Consider the following 21,201-nt stretch of genomic DNA (forward strand, 5'->3'; position numbering starts at 1 on the left):
AGAGTCTCACTTACTAACTCATCACCACCACTCCTTGGGGCACCCTGGACTTTCTCTGGAGTTATCTACTGCCCAGCTTACTCCTGCCTATCTTAGGATATCTGTTAAGATTGCAGCCTAAGGTGGGTTGGCATTCTGCAGTCACAGAATAATTTTCATTGGGGTTGTATAAGCATTAAGTATTTCAACAGGGTGCATCAATCAGAAATGGTTTGGACAAATGCAAACAGAGCTTTATTTTTATGGTTCTATTTTACATATCAAAGATTTAAAACTTAAACACATCAAAGGCTTTCAATAGGATGAGAATACAGCCAGGGGTTTATATTAGTGTTTAGACTTCAAAAGGTTTGCCTCAGAAGAGCACAGTCAAGATGTTAGGTCAAAATGCACGTTTGAGGTAACTGGATTTTTTAAATACAGCACAGTTGCTACAATAATAAAAGTGATTTTCTAGTTGGTAAAGATGAGGACTTTTAATTCAATTAAAGATATAAGTTGTCTTTTATAGAAATTGGTCCAAATGCCTCATCTTCCACACAGGGCTATTGCCCACAAGTACCTAAACCAGGTGTTTAAAAATTCCCCTGGTATTAGTATAAATCCTTTGAATGCAGTGTTGTTGTAGCTGTGTTGGTCCCAGGATATTAGAGAGACAAGATGGGTGAGGTAATATCTTTTATTGGACCAACTAAGTATTACCTTACCTACCTTGTATTTCATAAATCCTTTGCCATTCATGTTTCTAATTTTGAAACTTCTGCAAAGAGTATTAGAAATAAGAGAACAATTACAGACCAGCTGGGTGCTGCTTATATTTCTGTGAACATACTAGAAGAAATAACATCTAGTTTTACTGAGGATTTGGGTTTTATAGTGCATTTGGGAGGTTTAGGTTGGATATTAAGAAAAACTTTTTCACTAGGAGGGTGGTGAAGCACTGGAATGGGTTACCTAGGGAGGTGGTGGAATCTTCTTCCTTAGAGATTTTTAAGGTCAGGCTTGACAAAGCCCTGGCTGGGATGATTTAGTTGGGGATTGGTCCTGCTTTGAGCAGGGGGTTGGACTAGATGACCTCCTGAGATCCCTTCCAACCCTGATATTCTATGAAGCCTCTGCAAACAAAACATGTGTAGGACTACAGTTTTGTATCATATGCTAAAAAAGATATTCTGGCAGAGACCAGTCTCATGCACAGCTCCTTCCTACAATATATACCTGCTAAGAGTAGGCATCATCTCTTTTGGGACCTGTGTGTAGAGGGTTAGGGAGCTTTTATGCATAAACATGTGAACTGCTTCCCTGATCCTTAGGTGCTCAGCACCACTAAAACACGCCCAATTGGAATTAGGATGGGAATTACTATCCAAAATACTACTCCTGTGCTTGCAGAAGAAAGTAATTTAAAAAGTCTTGAGTTTAAAGATATTTTTCTTACCTCATTCCCTGTTGACATGACTGCAACGACTGGAAATTTGTTAACTTCTACTTCTGTTACCCCAACAGTTGCTAAGAGACCAATCTCCGATGGGCCCATGTGGGTTCCCTTAGCCAGCACACATTCACCTCTTTTAATGTCATGTCCTATAGGTCTGAAAACCGTATCACAAAAAAAGAAGAAAGAAAAATAGAACACAATTCAAAATGACTCTCGTTACCTGGTCAAGCTCCAAGAGAGGAGTGTGCATCTGTGCCTTGGTCATAAATTCAAAATTTCAGTGCTATTTATGGTAAAACAATGACTATAAAATGCACTGTCCATTATATTCTCTAAAGAGATATTAGAGTATTTTAAAACTAGGTTATTTACAGACCTGATATCTTGGCCTGGTCGAGCCTGCACCAGAATTCGTACTTCTAGCTCTTCAGTGCCCTGTAACAAAACAAACAAACAAAAGTCACACAATTCCAAATGTGTTAACCAAACAAAATTAATCAGCTTTTATTTCTCACCAGTCTGCACTGTTTGTTAATGGTTCACAAAATGGCCATGCCACAGTCTGATCTCTTCACAGCAGCGATTACTCTGTCATATTATGGTTCAAGCATCCTCTTGGTTCTCTTGATCTGCTGATCATGAGTGCATTACAAATGTGTGCTCTAATTTAAAGAGTTTAAAATAATTACTTTCCAGCTGAGCTCACTAGGAAGGGACCTGCACTGAATGCACAGTTTTGCCTTGCTTTTTTAAGAGTGCTATGTTTATGTGTCTTCCCCGTACAATATCCTTGGGTTGTGTGTTGATCTCATTTACCACAGGGATTCTTTCCCCTTTTCAGAAGTAGCCTCTCCAGAGAGAAAATCAAGAAGTGTAGTAAAGCATATGGCACTACGCCAACAGATAGGCAATAAGGAAAAACCCACCCTAGCAACCATTCGTGTGCCCAAATTTCCGTGGGGTTATTTGGAATTTCTGTAGTACAGGGACCTTTTCTCCTCTTCAGAACATCAGAGAGCAGTTAATATGTCATGTTTATGTACTGTGAACAAGATAATGGTAGGAAAGCCTGAGCTCTGATTTCTGATAGAACTTTTGTGATCACATACTCAGGATTTCAATGCTCTGGTGATTTGCTCAATGCCAATAAATCCACTGGGGCAGTTTAATTTAAAGACTACAAGATATGTATAAATATTTAATTTTATAAACTTTGCAAGTGGGTGGATGATAAAAATGCTCAGCTGTGAGAAAGTGGTAGGTTGTCAGCAGCACTGAATTTGTACTGTGCTGAGAATGGAGAAGAATTTTATTTTTGTATTAGCACCTTTTGTACTTGAGGCATCCCAATGCCATGAGTTAGACACTTGTTTTACAATGCAGGCAAACGTGGCAAGCCATTGTGTGTTCAGAAATACCTACCTTGCCATGTTGCATATTAGAACCTGTTTTGTAGAGTAAGGCAATGTTGGACAGCACACTGTGATTACCCTTTACTTTTCTAAAAAAGGTGCCAGAGAATCTGGCATTTTCATCAGGACAGACATCAAAGAGAAGCAGAAAGGATTTTGGTTTAAATTAAACACCCAAAAACACTGTTGCAGAGTTAAAGTTTCCCCGTGATGTCTTGTATTCTCCCAGAATATGGAGATTGTCTAATCGTAAACCTCTGAACACCAATAAATTAAGAGTTATGATAATGCAATCTTAATCTTCTGACAATGAATAATTACTTACCTCATAGTAACTGTGGTTCTTCAAGATGTGTTGTCCACATGGATTGCACTTTTGGTGTGCCTGTGCCCCATGTTTGTGAGATTGGGTTCTTTTGTCTCGCAGTGTTCATTGGGATCATGCTTGCATCCTGGGTGCCCTCAAGTTCCCCCCAAACTGAAGGCATGAAGAGTGGAGTGAGCCACACTGTCCCTCCATTCTTTTGACAACATAGAATCCCATTTGGTCTAATACTCCATAGTTGTTGGAAAAGATAACAGATCATGGAAATCCAGGTGGATAACTTATCTCGAAGAACCAGTGACTGTAAGATAAGTAGTCGTTCTTTCTTTGAGTGATTGTCCATATATATTTCACTCCAGGTTACTTGCAAACAGGGACTCATAATCAGGACATGGGTGCTAAGAGTCTTATTTAAACACTGATCGCAGGACACCTCTGCCAAAGTGGGCATCTGATCTTAAGGCCTCAAATAATGAAAGGTGAAAGACTGACCCCATGTTGCTTCCTTGCAAATTTATGAAACTGCTATGTGTCTCAGAGGAGCTGTAGAAACTTCCTAGCCCTGATGGAGTGAGCTGTAACCTGCACGGGTGGATCACCTCTAGCTAACTCATAACGTGATGTAATATTAGTAGATAGACATTTCAGCAGTTACTTTGTCTTTACTGAACACTGTTTACAGTGGATTAGCCATGAGAGCCTGAATCTCCCCTAACCTTAGGGCTGATGATATAGTTACTACAAAGACCATTTTCATAGATAGATGGTATAGACAGAACATAAGAACAGCAGAATGGCTATAATGGGTCAGACCAATGGTCCATCTAGCCCAGTATCCTGTCTTCCGACAGTGGCTGGTGCCAGATTCTTCAGAGGGTGTGAATAGAACAGGGCAATTTATCCATCCAAGTACCAGCTGCCATATGCCCCAACAACTGGATCCAGGTTTTTGACCGATGTCTAGAGACTGATTTGAACTATAATGACTACATTTGATAGGGTTGTAAACCTGCGAATTGGGAGATAGTCTTTGGCTGCTACCGCATCGAGTTATGAATTCCAATCTTTGCACCAGGGTCAAGGTGTACTTCTGAATATTTAACTGCTGTCCCGGGCTCAGAAATAGTGCTAATTGCCACCGAGATCTTGCTGTAGAAGCACCTCCTTAGCATCCAATCATCAAGATATGTGAATAATAGCATTCCCTTTTCTGCAACCATAAGCCGCTACGACTGACAGAACCTTCAAAAACACTCTGGGAGCAGAAGGGAGACTGAATGGAAGCACTTTATTGAAAGTGGTCTTGAGCTAGAGTGGAACACAGGAACCTTCTGTGGGAAGAGTGAATCACTATATAGAAATATGCATCTTGTACGTTGAGGACCAAGAACCAATCTCCTAGGTCCAATGATGGTATTATTACTGCAAGTGTTGACATTTTGAATTTCTGTATCTTCACAAACCTGTTGGAGCCTTAGATCTAGAATGGGTCTCCACCTGTCATTCTTTTTTGGAACCAGGAAGTACCTCGAATAAAATCACTTCCCTCTGTCTTGTACAGGAACTGTTTCTATAGCACCTAAGTTCAGGAGGAAGTCTATTTTCTGTTCTAGAAGATGCTCACAAGAGGGGTCTTTGAAGAGGGAGGGGAAAGGGGTATAGGAAGGAAAGTAAAGTGGAGTATCCTGCTGATAAGATCTCCAAAACTCACCTGTATGTAGTGATATGATTCTAAGATTGTTGGAAGTGAGAAAGGTGGTCCCTGAAGCAAGGAAGGCATGTGAACCATTGCAGCTAGTAAGGGTAACTCAGAACCTTGATCACCCCATCAAAATAGTTTTTTTGATGAGGAGGATTGTGAGGTCGATTCCTGTGCAGCAGACGGCCTCTTTTTCTTGAACCTCTGCCTCTTTCATTGGGGTTCATAAGGTCTCTGGAAGCTGGAGAATTGAACAGGACGAGATCTCTGCACTGTCTGGGATTTACTAAATTTCCTTTTATGGACAGTTGTGTAAACTCCCAGAGAATGCAAAGTAATCCTGGAATATTTTAATGTATGCAGAGACTCTTTTGTATTCTCCGCAACAAATTTTAAGCTGTCAAAGGCAAGGTCCTTTACTGTATTCTGGACCTCCCTCAGAAATCCTGAGTGCTGAAGCCAGGAGGCCCTTCTCATGACTATCACTGTAGAAACAGAGAAAGCAGCTGTCAGTGGCATCCAAAGAGGCCTGCAGGGATGTTCTGGCAAGAGGATGACCCTCTGTAATGATTGCTTGACATTGGTCCCTCTGTTCTGGTGGTAAATGCTCAATAAACAAATTGAACTTTGAGTAGTTGGTGTGATTATATTTTGCCATCAGTGTCTGATAGTTGGTGATTCTAAACTGCAGAGTTCAAACAAATATGATTTGTGACCAGACAAATTGAGATGCTTCTGATCTTTGATGTATGGTGTTGATTTAGTGGTGATGTTGCCTTCCATGTTCATTTAAAGCTTCAACAACCAGGGAGGGATGAGAAAACAAGGATGAGAGAGGGATGAGAAAACAGAAACTACTAATCTTTAGATGGAACATAATATTTCTTATCAGCCCTTTTACAGGTGGGCAGTATTGTTGTTGGGGTATGCTAGTTTACTTTTGCAAGATCTAGCAGAGCCTCATTACTAGGTAGCACAATTTGGGCAGATGATGCGGATTCTAACTGAGAGATGCTAACCTGAGGTTTCCTTCTGATGAAATTAGGAAATGGTTTCAAGCTGCAAGGAACATGCTATATCTCCTCTGAGGATGTGCTAACAAGTGGGATATTTGGATCAGCATTATCTTCCTTGTACTAAGAATACTGAGGCAGGCCCTCAGTGCCAAACCTGTAATTACCTGCCACTAACAGAAATTTATATCAATACAATAGATGATTGAGGCTCCGAGTGGGCATGCAACTAATATAGAGTCTCAAATTCTCAGTGCATAAAGAGTTTGCAGCATCTCAAAGCCCAAATCAAGATACTGGAAGAGACTAAATAAGCCTTCAACAGGAATGCATGGCCTAGGATACTACGTGAAGCTGGAAATATTGAGAGGTTTATGAGATTCCAGGAAGCAGAGTGAGGTATAGTGTATTTGACTCCTTCTGGATTTGGTACTCTAATTTTAATAAATAGGGCAAAAAAGTACGAATGGTATGGACTCTATGACACAATGTCCCCCTGGAGGCCACTGGATTGCAGAATGATTCTCTGAAATCAGTGACATGCTACTGCACACAGAACTACTAGCACAATGAGTGTTTAGTTATGACTCACATCATCTGATTCCCTGATGAGTTCTGTGTCTTCTACTTGCACCACAGCATCAGCACCACAGGGGATTGGAGCACCTGTTGTAACCCGCATTACCTGACCAGGCATCACAGTCTGAGTTGGCTAAAAAAAACAACAACAAACCAGCAAATGATGACAACTAATTTACTTTTAACAAAGGAATAGGAAAACCTGAAAACATTTGAACATTGCAGCAATAAACTGGAGAGTAATAAATCCTTTTCATAGTGTGTCTTATTTTCTTCTTGATAGATGTTAGTAGAGTTAATATGAGTAAATCCCCTAGGTAATTAAAGAATAACACAGGTTCAAATCTGACTCAGGTCGTTAGTAATTGAAATCCATTATCATCTGATGGCAGTATGAAATAAACTGGTAGTTATTTTTTGTGATGTGGACACCTATCTTCTGGGAAGATGACTGAAACTATCATAGTGGGTAATAAATTGGCCCCCTTGCTGGTAAAGAAGCCAAAGAATGATTAGATCAGGAGAATTAATTCCCCTATTGTTGTGTATTTAGGTTTACAGCTCTCTGTGTCTCAAGTGATTTCTTCCCAAAACTGCTGCCCCCAAGGATACAACACCTATCACACAAAGAGGTGGTCATTCTGAGTTGGGGATGAAGCACACAGGCAAAGAGCCACTGTGGTATACGCTCTTTGGATAGAGGACTGCGGTCTCCAGGGCTGCAGACTTTCACTAGCACTAAAATGCATTTGCGTAATGACCCAACCATTCCCAGTCTCTGTTTAAACCTATGTGAATTGTATCACCTAAGTTAATATGTCCACATATCTATTCAAGTGACACCATCATAGGACCTAATCACATCAGCCATGACATCAGGGCTCATTCACCTGCACATCTACCAACGTGATATATGCCATCATGTGCCAGCAATGCCCCTCTGCCATGTACATTCCCCAAACCGGACAGTCTCTACGCAAAAGAATAAATGGACACAAATCTGATATCAGGAATCATAACATTCAAAAACCAGTGGGAGAACACTTCAACCTCTCTAACCACTCAGTGACAGACTAGAAGGTGACAATTTTGCAACAAAAAAACTTCAAAAACAGACTCCAAAGAGAGACTGCTGAACTCGAACTTATATGCAAATTAGATACAATTAACTAGGGACTGGGAATGGTTGGGTCATTACACTAACTGTATCTATTTCCTCATGTTAAGTTCTCCTCACACCTTCTATGGGTCATCTCGATTATCACTTCAAAGGTTTTTTTTTTCCTGCTGCTGATAGCTCATCTCAATTGACTGGCCTCTTACAGTTGGTATGGCTACTTCCACCTTTTCATGTTCTCTGTATGTATAAATATCTTCTGTCTGTGTTCCATTCTATGCATCCGAAGAAGTGAGCTGTAGCCCACGAAAGCTTATGCTGAAATAAATTTGTTAGTCTTTAAGGTGCCACAAGTACTCCTGTTCTTTCTACGGATAAAGAGTAACATGGCTGCTACTCTGAAACCTGTCATTTAATTTTGCTTATTCTAAGGACAGAGGAGATCAAATGTCTTTCAACAGGGCCTAAATAAAATGGTAATGAGAACTAAAAAAGGCACAATTATCATGTACCATATCTGGAATTCCACTAACCACAGAATCATAGCAATGTAGGGCTAAAGAGTCCTTGAGCAGTCATTTAGTCTACTGATTCTCAGCCTTTTTCCATTTGCGGACCCCTAAAAAATTTCGAATGAAGGTGTGAATCCCTTTGGGAAATCTTAGACCTAGTCTGCAGATCCCTACGGGTCCACGGACCACAGGTCAAAAATCACTGATCTATGATAATGACAACCTTTTCCTGCCCCTAGACAAAGTCTGCGGACCCTCAGGGTTGAGAACCACTGATCTAGTCCATCTCTCCCTGCTGAGACAGGATCAAATAAACCTAGACCATTCCTGACCCAATGGGCAGAACTGGAGTCAGAAGCCAGTAATTGGAGCTAATATTCAAAGCAGGGTTCAGATGTTTGGCAGGGCAGAAGGGCTGGGAAAGATTGGAGCAGAACTGGAACAGGAGCAGACTGGAGCAGGACACGAACAAGGCAGGAGCAAAGCTGGGAACAAGGCAGGCACAGGAGCAACTGTACCTGCTGGTGCCAGCAGTGAGCAGCTAGTGACCTGCTGGTGAGCTTAAATGCAGACCTGTTGGCTCCTTTCAGCCACTCAAGTGGGCTGGCCAATCAGGCAAGTCTGCTGCAGCCACTGGGTTCATTAACCCTGCCTAAAAGCTGAACTGGCTAGCTGCAGGCTTAGCTGAGGGTACTCAACCCCCTGGTTCCTGACACTCTGTATTGAATTTCATCGTGCTAGCTTCAGACCAGTTCTCCAATTTATCAAGGTCCTTTTGAATTCTAATCCTGTCTTCCAAAAGTGCTTGAAATTCCTCCCAGTTTGTTAACATCTGCAAATTTTATAAGCATACTCTCCACTACATTATCCAAATCATTAACAAAAATATAGAGTAGTACCAGACCCAGGTCAGGCCCCTTCAGGACCCCACTAGATATACCCTCCCAGTTTGATAGCGAACCATTAGTAACTACTCTTTTTGAGTTTGTTTTTTCAACCAATTGTGCATCCACTTTATAGTAATTTCATCTAGACCACATTCTTTGGTCTAGATGAATATTATAGAGCAACTTCTAACTGTTGATGAGAATGACACAGCTCTACATGACAAAAGCCTGGCTAAAATCAAGATATATCAAGTCTGCAGCTTTCCCTTACCCAGTAGCCATCGGATTCAATCAGTATAGTAATCTTAAGGTTTTAAGTTATTCAAGATTTGAACCCAGATCATTGCTATGCATCTTACAAATTTAGCAAATTCACAGGTGGCTCAGATTAAGACATTTTGTGGGTTCCTCACAGAACTCTTCAGTTTTAAGAGACCTTCAGGGAAATATACTGACCCAGGAACATAGGACTTGCCACATATGCTTTATTTGTCAGTAAATGTTATCTGAAAGTCTTTTAAAAATAGTCTTGCCTTCTCCAAGCAGACAAATGTTCCATCTAATCCAGGGGTAGGCAACCTATGGCATGCGTGCCAAAGGCGGCACGCGAGCTGATTTTCAGTGGCTCTCACACTGCCCGGGTCCTGGCCACCGGTCCGGGGGGCTCTGCATTTTAATTTAATTTTAAATGACGCTTCTTAAACATTTTCAAAACCTTATTTACTTTACATACAACAATAGTTTAGTTATATATTATAGACTTATAGAAAGAGACCTTCTAAAAACATTAAAATGTATTACTGGCACGCGAAACCTTAAATTAGAGTGAATAAATGAAGACTCGGCACACCACTTCTGAAAAGTTGCCGACCCCTGATCTAATGTAGTAGCCCAGAAGTTCTCAAACTTTGGTCCACGGACCACCAGTGGTCCGTGAGCTCCATTCAGGTGGTCCGCGGATAGTTCCCTCTAAGGTGCACGCCTGGGTGGACGCACACGAGAGAAGGAAGGTCCACCCACCTAATTAGTGAAGCTACGCAGGCGTGGCTCCACTAATTAGGTGCCTGGACCCTGGAGAAGACACACATGTAGGTGAGGTGGTGGCCTTGGGGGGAATAGGGAGTAGGGGGGTGAGAAGAGGGGGTGGGGGGAATTTGGGACGTGCAGGGCTGTGGTGGCCAGAGAAAGAGGTGACTTTCCCCAGCTCCAGGGCTGTGGCTGCCGGGGAGAGAGGGCTTCCTCCCAGCCTCAGCTGTGTGGCTGCTGTGGTGGGGGAGATACTTACCTCCTTTCCAGCCCCAGCTCGGGGGCTGCCACGGTGGGGGAGAGAGGGTACGTCCATCGCATTAGAAAGGTACTGATATTAAAAGAGTACTGATATTAAAATATGAGTTGTGTACTTTTATATGTAGAACCAAAAAAACCTGTTAATTATTATTAAGGTGTTTTTTTTATATATAGCACTTTTATCCAAAGCTCTTTACAATAGCTAGCTAACGGTACAAACAACATTTGGAAAGATCATTAAGTGGTCTGCTGAGATCCTCAGCAATTTTCAAGTGGTCTGCAAAAAAAAAAAAAAAGTTTGAGAACCACTGTAGTAGCCTATATCTGTTTTTCACCTGGAACAGATGCTTCAGAAGGCTAAACCATTATTTTATGCCTGGAATCATTACAGTCCTTATAATTTTTGTCCTAGCTATACTATAAAAGTACATACTATTTTTGTTCATATAAGTGTCTAATAGTGTTTTAAACTTACCAAGCTATTTGTCTCCTATAGCAGCAAGTTTCACAGGTTAATTGTATATTGCATAAAAAAGAATTTAAATTCCTTCCCATTTTAAACTTATTGCCTTTTGGCCTCATAAGGAATATGTCTATGAAAATGTCAGAATTCAATGATTAGGGTCAATCGTTGTAAAATGTGCTGCATTTTCAGCTTATTGTCCAGTGAATTAGCATAATTCCTCTTTTCTGATTTATAAACTTCCAATGATGTAAAGCATCCAAACACACCTGTGTTTGGGTGTTTTAATACAGTAAGCACTGTTGCCTGTATATTTATTACCTTCCCTTTCTAAAATTGAACATATTCATTTGTTTTTATGTATTTGTATCTGAGAGAGTGGTAGTCTATTGTGTTTTATTACATTAGTTTGCCTTTATTCTTTTCTACATCACCCCAAGTACATTGGCAATGTAAAACAGAATGAATAAAGCTATTGGTGCAACACAACATATTATTATTATTATTATTATATTTTTGTTGTAATGTTGTCTTCATCCTCAGGTAATAGCCCAGATTCTGCAATCATCAATATGAAATATACAACTAAGAAAATGGCAATTAATATGAAAGACGTTGCTTTGATACAGTGAAGTTGTAAAATACATAGTAATAATAATATTTGCACTTCTATAATGCCTTTCATTTTAGAACCTCAAAATCGTTTACAAACATCAAAATCCCATTTTACAGATGTAGAGAAACTGAGGTACATAGCAGCTGTGTCTTACCTATGTCAAAAAGTGATTCTGTGGCAGAGATGAAAACAAAACCCAGGAATCCTGCCTGTGTGTTCCCTGCTCTTGCCATTAGAGAACATAGACCATTAATAATTATTCTAATTAAAATCCTCAGTTGTCTTAGACTATTACAGTAATCAGATCAAGCTAATGTTGAGCTTAGAATGTACCCCACTTTCATTGGGTCCTGGGGGATTCTCAAAGGCCTTTTAAAACATCATAAGGCCCACACCCTTTATTCCCCCAAATCAAACTTCCTATTGTGATAAATGTACTTCCACTCAAAGGGAAACAGATACAAATCCTTTCATAACTTAGCTGCTTTTCTCCTGAACCAAACAAAGGGAGTCACTACAGAATGATATGATGTACTCTTGCTCCTCACTCAGACTAAATGTGCTGTCTCCTTAGCAGCCCTTTGTTTGTCCAGCAGCAGAGGATCTAACCAAGTGTTGAAAATGGACACATATTTGCTCCTGCCAGAACTGGGGTAGCTTGCACCACATGCTGTCTTTCACAACCTGTCCGAGACTGTAGACGCACACCAGTATGTTACAAGTGGACCCAATCACGGGATCCCACATGTGCCTAAGCCCACAGGATAGAGCCAGGTCACTATTCCTAGCTTTGGGTCTCTAAGGCATACAGCCAGGTGAAGACCTCATATCTGCCACCCTTCTTTGAAACATGACATTCTGCAGCCCCACTGCCTTATATTCCAAAACCAGTGCCTCAGACCACCAGAGCCCCCAGTGACTTATGCACCTTCTCTCAAAGTTCCACTTCACTGTGGATGCTCTGAGCTTCTTGATTAACCCATTCAGGAACAACATGGCAGGCAAACAAAGAACACAGGCTTAGTCAAGGAATGTCTTACCCACAGTCATTTTACCCTCAAGAAAGCACTAGAGAGTTACAAATCTTTGCAATATAACAAATACAATCTTTGGAGCACTTGTGAGGATTCCAGAGCACAAATGCAAGGCATAAATTTAAAAAAAAAAAGAAGAAGTCAGATCCTTAGTCTTACAAAAGAAGAAAAACAACTTAGAATAAAAAGAGAAAAAGAAGGGGAGAAAAGAAATTGTACTCACCTGCTCACCAGCTTGGGATTCCCCAATGATGAATCGATCCCCAGGGCCATCAGCAGCTGTAGGACAATACAGAAGAAAGAAGGTGATAAAAAGACTGAACCATCCCAAATGGGAAAATTAGAAATCAAGAATGGGAGAACCTTAGAATAATCCAAGATTTAGTTTAGACTTGCTTCTTTAGAACCTGTATGAGAGGATATGAATATTTTGCAAAACATTTTGGACTTTTAAGTTTATTTTACGATGTATTTATTAATGTGCTAATCACAGGTTATAGAATAATATTCTCTACCAAAAAATTGCTCAGATATACTCATTGTTCCTAGTTCTTGCAAGAAGTCTGGAGAGAACGTAAAAGGAAACAATTGAATATTATCTTAATATCAAAGATTTCCAATTATATTTAAGATTCTTAAGATAAAAGCCTCAACTTCATGAGGTAGAGGTAACAGCAATAGTTGGTTATCCTCTCTGTGAAACTGCCACTAGACGGGGGGCCATGATATATATATATAGCCAGCATGTTACATAACTGTTTGGAAGACAACAGCAGTATTTTGGATATCAAGATTTCTGGGTTCCCTTCCTAGCTCTGGGGGGAATGTGATTTAATGATTAGTGCAGTGGTTACAAACAGTATAGACAAGCATGTACATCTGACACATTCACTCTGAAAGACAGTGGGGCTAAGTAGATGTGACGCGAACATACCACGTTAGAGACTTGGGTTCTGTTCCTAGCTGTCAGTGTCTGAGGTGATATTTGAACTCATCATTTCCTCACACCCAGCCCAGTGCACCTTCATTTAGACAAAAGGGAATTTTGATGGGGGAGAGCAGGTGGGCTAAGGTTTATGAGTACTGCAGTTGGAGCATTCTTAAAATTAAAGGACACATTTTACTGCGTATGTTCAAATGGCAATTTCCCAGGGCTACTCATTTGTCCATATCTGGACAGATTTTCAAAGGGACAGCAAAGATACTTCTGCTAACAAATGCTGAGTTTCTACTTTGAAGGCACTAGAAAGGTTCGAAGAAACAATTGAGAATAACTACCATATTTTCCCTGCTCTTATTCTCAGAAACACTTAAACTGTTTTTGCTGAAACTGAATATATAATTCTGAGGCAGAGACCAAACACAGAAATTATTAGTGTGAACAGCTGAAGTTTGAAGCAACTGAAATTGTGTGAAGTATTAAATGTTAGGAGGTGTATAGGTGTCGCTACATGTTCTGCCTGTAAGAACTGTATTTATGCTTTTATAGCACCTTTCATTTGAGGATCTCTAAGTGCTTAACAAATGTTAATTAATTAAACCTCACAACAACCATCTAAGGTAGGTGTTATCAGTATTACAGAAGAAGAATGTGAGGTACAGGAAGAGTAAGTGACTTGCTCAAGGTCTCATAGCTAGAGTCAGGAACAGAATCTGGGAGTGCTGACACTTAGGCCTGGTCTACACTATGGGTTTAGGTCGACTTTAGCAGCGTTAAATCGAATTAAGCCTGTACACGTCCACACAACGAAGCTCTTTCTTTCAACTTAAAGGGTCCTTTAAACCGGTTTCTTTACACCACCTCCGACGAGGGGATTAGCGATAAAACCGGCCTTTGCGGGTCGGAATTGGGGTAGTGTGGACGGAATTCGACGTTATTGGCCTCTGGGAGCTATCCCACAGTGCTTCATTGTGACTGCTCTGGACAGCACTCTCAACTCAGATGCACTGACCAGGTAGACAGGAAAAGACCCGCGAATGTTTGAATTTCATTTCCTGTTTGCTCAGCGTGGAGAGCACAGGTGACCACGCAGAGCTCATCAGCACAGGTAACCGTGATGGAGTCCCAGGATCGCAAAAGAGCTCCAGCATGGACCGAACGGGAGGTACGGGATCTGCTCGCCATATGGGGAGATGAAGCAGTGATAGCTGAACTCCGTAGCAGTAAAAGAAATGGAAAAGTATTAGAAAAGATCTCCAAGGCCATGAAGGACCGAGGCCATAACAGGGACACACAGCAGTGCCGCGTGAAAATTAAGGAGCTACGGCAAGCTTACCACAAAGCCAGAGAAGCAAACGGAAGGTCCGGGGCAGAGCCGCAAACTTGCCGCTACTACGCGGAGCTGCATGCGATCCTAGGGGGTGCAGCCACCACTACCCCAACCGTGTGCTATGACTCTCTCACTGGAGAAACACACAGGGAAGACGGTTCGGGGAACGAGGAAGATGAGGATGGAGGTACTGTAGGTAGCTCACAGCAGCAAGGAAGCGGAGAAACCGGTTTCCCCAACAGCCAGGATATGATCATCCCAGAGAATCGTGTGTGTGTGTGTGGGGGGGGGGGGGGGGGTTTACTTGTGTTTGTGCCGCATGTTAACCGGGAAACCGCAGCCCCTCCTTTTACATTGAAAACCCATTTTAAATGGACAACTCAATTCATCCTTGATATGGGAAATGCGCTGCTGTTTGCAACCTTTCCCGCATGTTAAGAAGGTTAAAAAAGCCAAAACACTGTGGCCTACCATGGTTGCCTGCAAGCCGAAATATGCGACCTTGTAATGAAAGAGTGTACCCATTGTTCTCTAAAATGTGTCTTTTTTAACCACCTCTCCCTTCTCCTCCACCAGCTGCAAATGTTTCTCCTTCGCAGAGGCTAGTGAACATTAGAAAGAGAAAACGTAGGACGAGGGACGATATGTTCACGGAGCTGCAGATGTCCTCCCACGCTGATAGAGCACAGCAGAATGCGTGGAGGCAGTCAATGTCGGACATGAGAAAAGCACAATATGAACGAGAGGAGAGGTGGAGGGCTGAATGGCGGGATGAAAAGAGCAAGTGGCGGGCTGAAGACGATAGGTGGCGTCAGTTTGCAGACAGACGGCAAGAGTCAATGCTCCGTCTGCTGGAGCATCAAACTGATATGCTCGAGCGTATGATTGAGCTGCAGGAAACGCAGCAGGAGCAGAGACTGCCGCTACAGCCCCTGTGTAACCAACAGCCCTCCTCCCCAAGTTCCATAGCCTCCTCACCAAGACGCCCAAGAACACGGTGGGGGGGCCTCCATCCACCCAGTCACTCCACCCCAGATGATCGCCCAAACATCAGAAGGCTGGCCTTCAATAAGAGTTAAAGTTTTAAAATGCAGTGTGTCCTTTTCCATCCCTCCTCCCCCACCCATCCCAGGCTACCTTGGCAATTATCCCCCTACTTCTGTGAGGAACTAATAAAGAATGCATGAATGTGAAAAAACAATGACTTTATTGCCTCTGCAAGCGGGAGGGGAGGGTGGGGTGGGGTGGTTGGTTTACAGGGAAGTAGGGTGAACCGGGTTGGGGGGGGGGGTTGGAGGGTTCATCAAGGAGAAACAAACAGAAGTTTCACACAGTAGCCTGGCCAGTCACAAAACTCGTTTTCAAAGCTTCTCTGATGCGCACCACGCCCTGCTGTGCTCCTCTAACCGCCCTGGTGTCTGGCTACGCGTAATCAGCGGCCAGGCGAGTTGCCTCAACCTCCCACCCCGCCATAAAGGTCTCCCCCCTTACTTTCACAGATATTGTGGAGCGCACAGCAAGCAGCAATAACAATGGGGATATTCTTTTCGCTGAGGTCTGAGCGAGTCAGTAAGCTGCGCCAGCGCGCTTTTAAACGTCCAAATGCACATTCCACCACCATTCGGCACTTGCTCAGCCTGTAGTTGAACAGGTCCTGACTCCTGTCCAGGCTGCCTGTGTACGGCTTCATGAGCCATGGCATTAAGGGGTAGGCTGGGTCCCCAAGGATCACGATAGGCATTTCAACATCCCCAACGGTTACTTTCTGGTCCGGGAAGAAAGTCCCTTCCTCCAGCTTTCGAAACAGAGCAGAGTTCCTGAAGACGTGAGCATCATGTACCTTTCCCGGCCATCCCACGTTGATGTTGGTGAAACGTCCCTTGTGATCCACCAGGGCTTGCAGCAGCATTGAAAAGTATCCCTTGCGGTTTACGTAGTCGGTGGCTTGGTGCTCCGGTGACAAGATAGGGATATGGGTTCCGTCTATGGCCCCGCCACAGTTTGGGAATCCCATTTCAGCAAAACCATCCACTATTGACTGCCCAGAGTCACTATCTTTGATATCACCAGGTCTTTCATTGCCCTGGCAAATTGGATCACAGCAGCCCCCACCGTAGATTTGCCCACTCCAAATTGATTCCCGACTGACCGGTAGCTGTCTGGCGTTGCAAGCTTCCACAGGGCTATCGCCACTCGCTTCTCAACTGTGAGGGCTGCTCTCATCTTGGTATCCTGGCGTTTCAGGGCAGGGGAAAGCAAGTCACAAAGTTCCATGAAAGTGCCCTTACGCATGCGAAAGTTTCGCAGCCACTGGGAATCGTCCCATACCTGCAGCACGATGCGGTCCCACCAGTCTGTGCTTGTTTCCCGGGCCCAGAATCGGTGTTCCACGGCATGAACCTGCCCCAGTGACACCATGATTTCCACATTGCTGGGGCCTCTGCCTTGTGAGAGGTCTATGTCCATGTCAATTTCCTCATCACTCTCTTCGCCGCGCTGCAATCGCCTCCTCGGCTGGTCCGGGTTTCGCCTTGGCATGTCCTGGCTCTGCATATACTCCAGGACAATGCGCGTGGTGTTCATAGTGCTCATAATTGCCGCGGTGATCTGAGCGGGCTCCATGATCCCAGTGTTAGCTATGGCGCCTGGTCAGAAAAAAGGCGCGAAAGTAGTATCTGATGGACTAGGAGAAGGAGGGAGGGTGGGAGGGAGGGAGGGCCGAGTGACGACATGGCGTACAGGTACAGGAACAGGGAATTAAAATCAAGAAAGGTGGCTGTGCATCAGGGAGAAACACAAACAACTGTCACACAGAATGGTCCCCCCAAAGATTAAACTGAAAACCCTGGGCTTAGCAGGCCGTTGATTTCACGGAGGAAGGGGAAGCAAATGAATACAGAACAAATCTATTTTTTACATCTTAAGCTGGCAACCGACGGTGCAGCATGAGTGATAGCCTCTGCAGTACGATGACGACGGTTACCAATCGTAATATACCATCGTCTACCAAAAGGCAAGGGGCTGCTGCTGTGTAGCAATGCAGCCCCACGTCTGCCAGCCCCACGTCTGCCAGCCCCACGTCCGCCAGCACCCAGCATCGCCCTCGGCCTCTTCTGGGTGCTTAGCAGACAATACCGGGCAATTGGCAGAAAATAGTATACTACGACTGGTAGCCATCATCATCGAAACAGTAGCATGTCTGCCCAGGTGGCCATGATTGACAGCCACTCCAGTACGACGACGAAGGGTACCAGTCATAATATACCATCGCCTACCAAAGGGCAAGGGGCTGGTGCAATGCAGCCCTACGGCTGCCAGCCCCACGGCTATCACTCATGCTACACCGTCTACCGCCAAAAGGCAGTTAGCAGCTGCTGCTGTGTAGCAATGCAGTCCCACGTCTGCTGGCACCCAGAGGACATATGGTGATGGTGAGCTCAACTGAGCTGAGCGGGCTCCATGCTTGCTGTGGTATGTTGTCTGCACAGGTAACCCAGGTAAAAAGGCGCGAATCTATTGTCTGCCGTTGCTGTGACGAGGGGGGGAGGGGCCTGACGACATGTACCCAGAACCGCCCACGACACGGTTTTGCATTATCCGGGCATTGGGATCTCAACCCAGAATTCCAAGGGGCGGCGGAGACTGCGGGAACTGTGGGATAGCTGTGGGATAGCTACCCATAGTGCAATGCTCCGGAAGTCGACGCTAGCCTCGTACTGTGGACGCGGTCCGCCGACTAGAGCACCTAGAGCATTTTATGTGGGGACACACACAATCGGCTGTATACAACCGATTTCTATAAAACCGGCTTCTATAAATTCGAACTAATTTCGTAGTGTAGACATACCCTTAGTTACCTGCTCTAACCATTTGATCATGTTACACCCAAAAGTGATTACTCTATATCTAGAGGCAATGTCATCATAGGGGAAGATACAGGATTGGAAGTCAGGAAACTTGGGATCTAATCATCCACCCTCAATGCTGGCTTCTCACAGAATATCAAGTCACGTTCAAGTTGTCTTTCTCCTTATCTACCAAAACAAAACGCTACACTGCATGCAAAATTCTCCCCCTAGGGAGAGGATAAGAGAGAGAACAAACCACATGTGACAGATGTTAGTCATGTCACTGAATGCACTACTGGAAGGGGCTCCGAAACTACAGTGATGAGGGCAGCATAAGAACCTATCTAGACTAGACTAGAAATCCTGCTTCCACTGAAATCAGAATTTTATCATTGATGTTAATTGGAACAAAATCGAGTCCCTGGGTTCTAATTTGAGCTCTGACAATGACTTAATCTCTCTTACTCTCAGAGACCCCATCTGGAAAATGGAAGTATTTACCATACTTATGTCCCCAAAGGGTTGTGATGTTTACTCAACTGTCATCAGTCTCTCTCTCTCACATACCGAATAGTACTTTACTTCACAAGTAGCCTCACTGATTTCACTGAAATTTCACATGGAGTAAAGTACTGCTCAACACAAGTAAGAGCTGAAGAAACAAGTCTTTCACAATGTCACCAACTCACAAGAGTCTATCACGAGTCTCACAATATTTAGTATTCTAGAGTGAGGGGGGATTTGATAGCGGCCTTCAACTACCATAGATGATGGAGCTAGGCTATTCTTAGTGGTGGCAGATGACAGAACCAGAAGCAATTGCAGTGGGGGAGGTCTCGGTTGGATATTAGGAAACACTATTTCACTAGGAGGGTGGTGAAGTACTGGAATGGGTTACCTAGGGTGATGGTGGAATCTCCATCCTTAGAGGTTTTTAAGGCCCAGCTTGACAAAGCCTTGGCTGGGATGATTTAGTTGGTGTTGGTCCTGCTTTGAGTAGGGGATTAGACTAGATGACCTCCCGAGGTCTCTTCCAACCCTAATATTCTATGATTCTAAAACCGTTGGGTTAAAAAATTTGCTTTAACCCTTAAAAGCTATTGGAATCAAGAGATTACATGAAAATCTCAGCTCTCATTAAAGAAAAAAAGTAAGTTTCTAGCCCTTCTGATGTATAGAAAAGCTTGAAAATGTGAAACGAGTGCATCCTAAAGACTCAGAAATCAGGAGGCAAATAAAAAGAATCTCAGATTTATAGTTTTAAAAAAATCTCATGATTTTTTAATATTTGAGGCTGGCAATGTTTTTGAGATCCTTAGATGGAAAGTACTGAGTATTATTGTTATTACTACTGTAAGTACTTATTGACCCCAATAAGGGGTGTTGGAAGTGCTTTCTGCCAAATCTGCAGTCTGTTGCAGTGGTGAGTTAATTTCACGAGTCTATCTGTATCTGCTATTTCAGACAAACCTCTTGGGTCTGCATTAAATAATAACACTGAACAGTAAAATCTTCATTTAATTTTAAATGGGTTGTGTTCAGGGCCAGCTCCAGGCACCAGCTTAGCAAGCAGGTGCTTGGGGCGGCCAAGGGGAAGGGGCAGCACGTTGGGCTCTTCAGCGGCGGGTCCCTCATTCCCCTCTCGGAGGGAAGGACCCGCCACCGAATTGCCGCCAAAGAAGAAAGCGATGCGGCTGAGCTGCCGCCGATCGCGATTGCGGCTTTTTTTTCTTCCTGCCGCTTGGGGCAGCAAAAACCCTGGAGCTGGCCCTGGTTGTGTTGGCTATTTTCTTAGCCAAATAAAATCATATTAAAAATGTAGTATCAAAATCAAACCAGGTTTTTCGTTAACTCCTTTCCTTAAAAAGTGGAACTCAGCTGTTAAATAAATAGCTTTGCCTACCTCTCAGATCTCCTGTATACATATTATCTTGTTCTCCAGGAAAACAGGCAGTGTGTTTCATAGTTGTTCATCTGCTTCTACTGTTCATTCCTTACCTAATACCCACAAGTGTTTGCTTTGGGACTGATTATGATGTATCTAATGGAGGGTTATAACATAAGATGAGCTGAGGAAAAGATAATAGGAGCAGATGAACTACTAAGAAACAAAAATCTTGTTTTCATGCCAATATTGCTAGTAGGGAAACATGAGGTGGGGAAAGAAAGACAGACAATATATGATATAAGCAGATCTGTTTCTAAATAAAATACATTTCAGAGTTTTCCATGTGCCACCAATTACTATTCAGAAGTCACATAATGGATGAGCTCAAAAGTGCAACAGGGTAGGGCCGGATTTCCAATTAGGCACAGCAGTATGTCTAGAGGCACTGGCACTCGTTGCCAAATGTGTGATTTTCTAGCCCAATTGGGCTATTTTAGCTATCAGTTAGCCGCTGCGAGTTGCGGTATTTTGGGCTATTTTGCTGCCCTCCTGCTGCTGGCCGCACTGCTCAGGAGTTCTCGAGAGGGAGGGAGCCTCCTGATCTGTCCCGTTCCCTGCCGAGATGCCCTACACACCACTTGTCTCACATCGTGCCCCCTCCCCTTAGGTGACATTTGCAGCATGCGCAGAATTCTTGTCCAAGGGAGGCAGAATTTTTTCCCCCCCGAAAGAAAATGTGCTGCAGTTCCATCTTTTTCCCACCAGAGGCCACTGTGGCACCAGAACAGCCTGAGCTGGCTGAGGCTAACTGGT

The 21,201-nt window shown here is 43.4% G+C and overlaps 1 protein-coding gene across 16 annotated transcripts in view; it reads right to left on the reverse strand.

Annotated features, from left to right (window-relative positions):
* Positions 1-21,201, reverse strand: part of GPHN (gephyrin) — a 539,113-nt gene that overhangs the window by 48,210 nt on the left and 469,702 nt on the right. For all 16 annotated transcript variants that reach the window (XM_034769381.1, XM_034769377.1, XM_034769383.1 and 13 more), the window contains 4 exons: positions 12,606-12,661; positions 6,480-6,599; positions 1,815-1,873; positions 1,439-1,592 (listed from right to left, as the gene is read on the reverse strand). In XM_034769381.1, the coding sequence (XP_034625272.1) occupies positions 1,439-1,592; positions 1,815-1,873; positions 6,480-6,599; positions 12,606-12,661 (389 nt within the window). The remainder of the gene's footprint in view (positions 1-1,438; positions 1,593-1,814; positions 1,874-6,479; positions 6,600-12,605; positions 12,662-21,201) is intronic.

This window comes from Trachemys scripta, chromosome 4 (genome assembly GCF_013100865.1).
Source record: "Trachemys scripta elegans isolate TJP31775 chromosome 4, CAS_Tse_1.0, whole genome shotgun sequence".
NCBI classification, from domain to species: Eukaryota; Metazoa; Chordata; order Testudines; family Emydidae; genus Trachemys; species Trachemys scripta.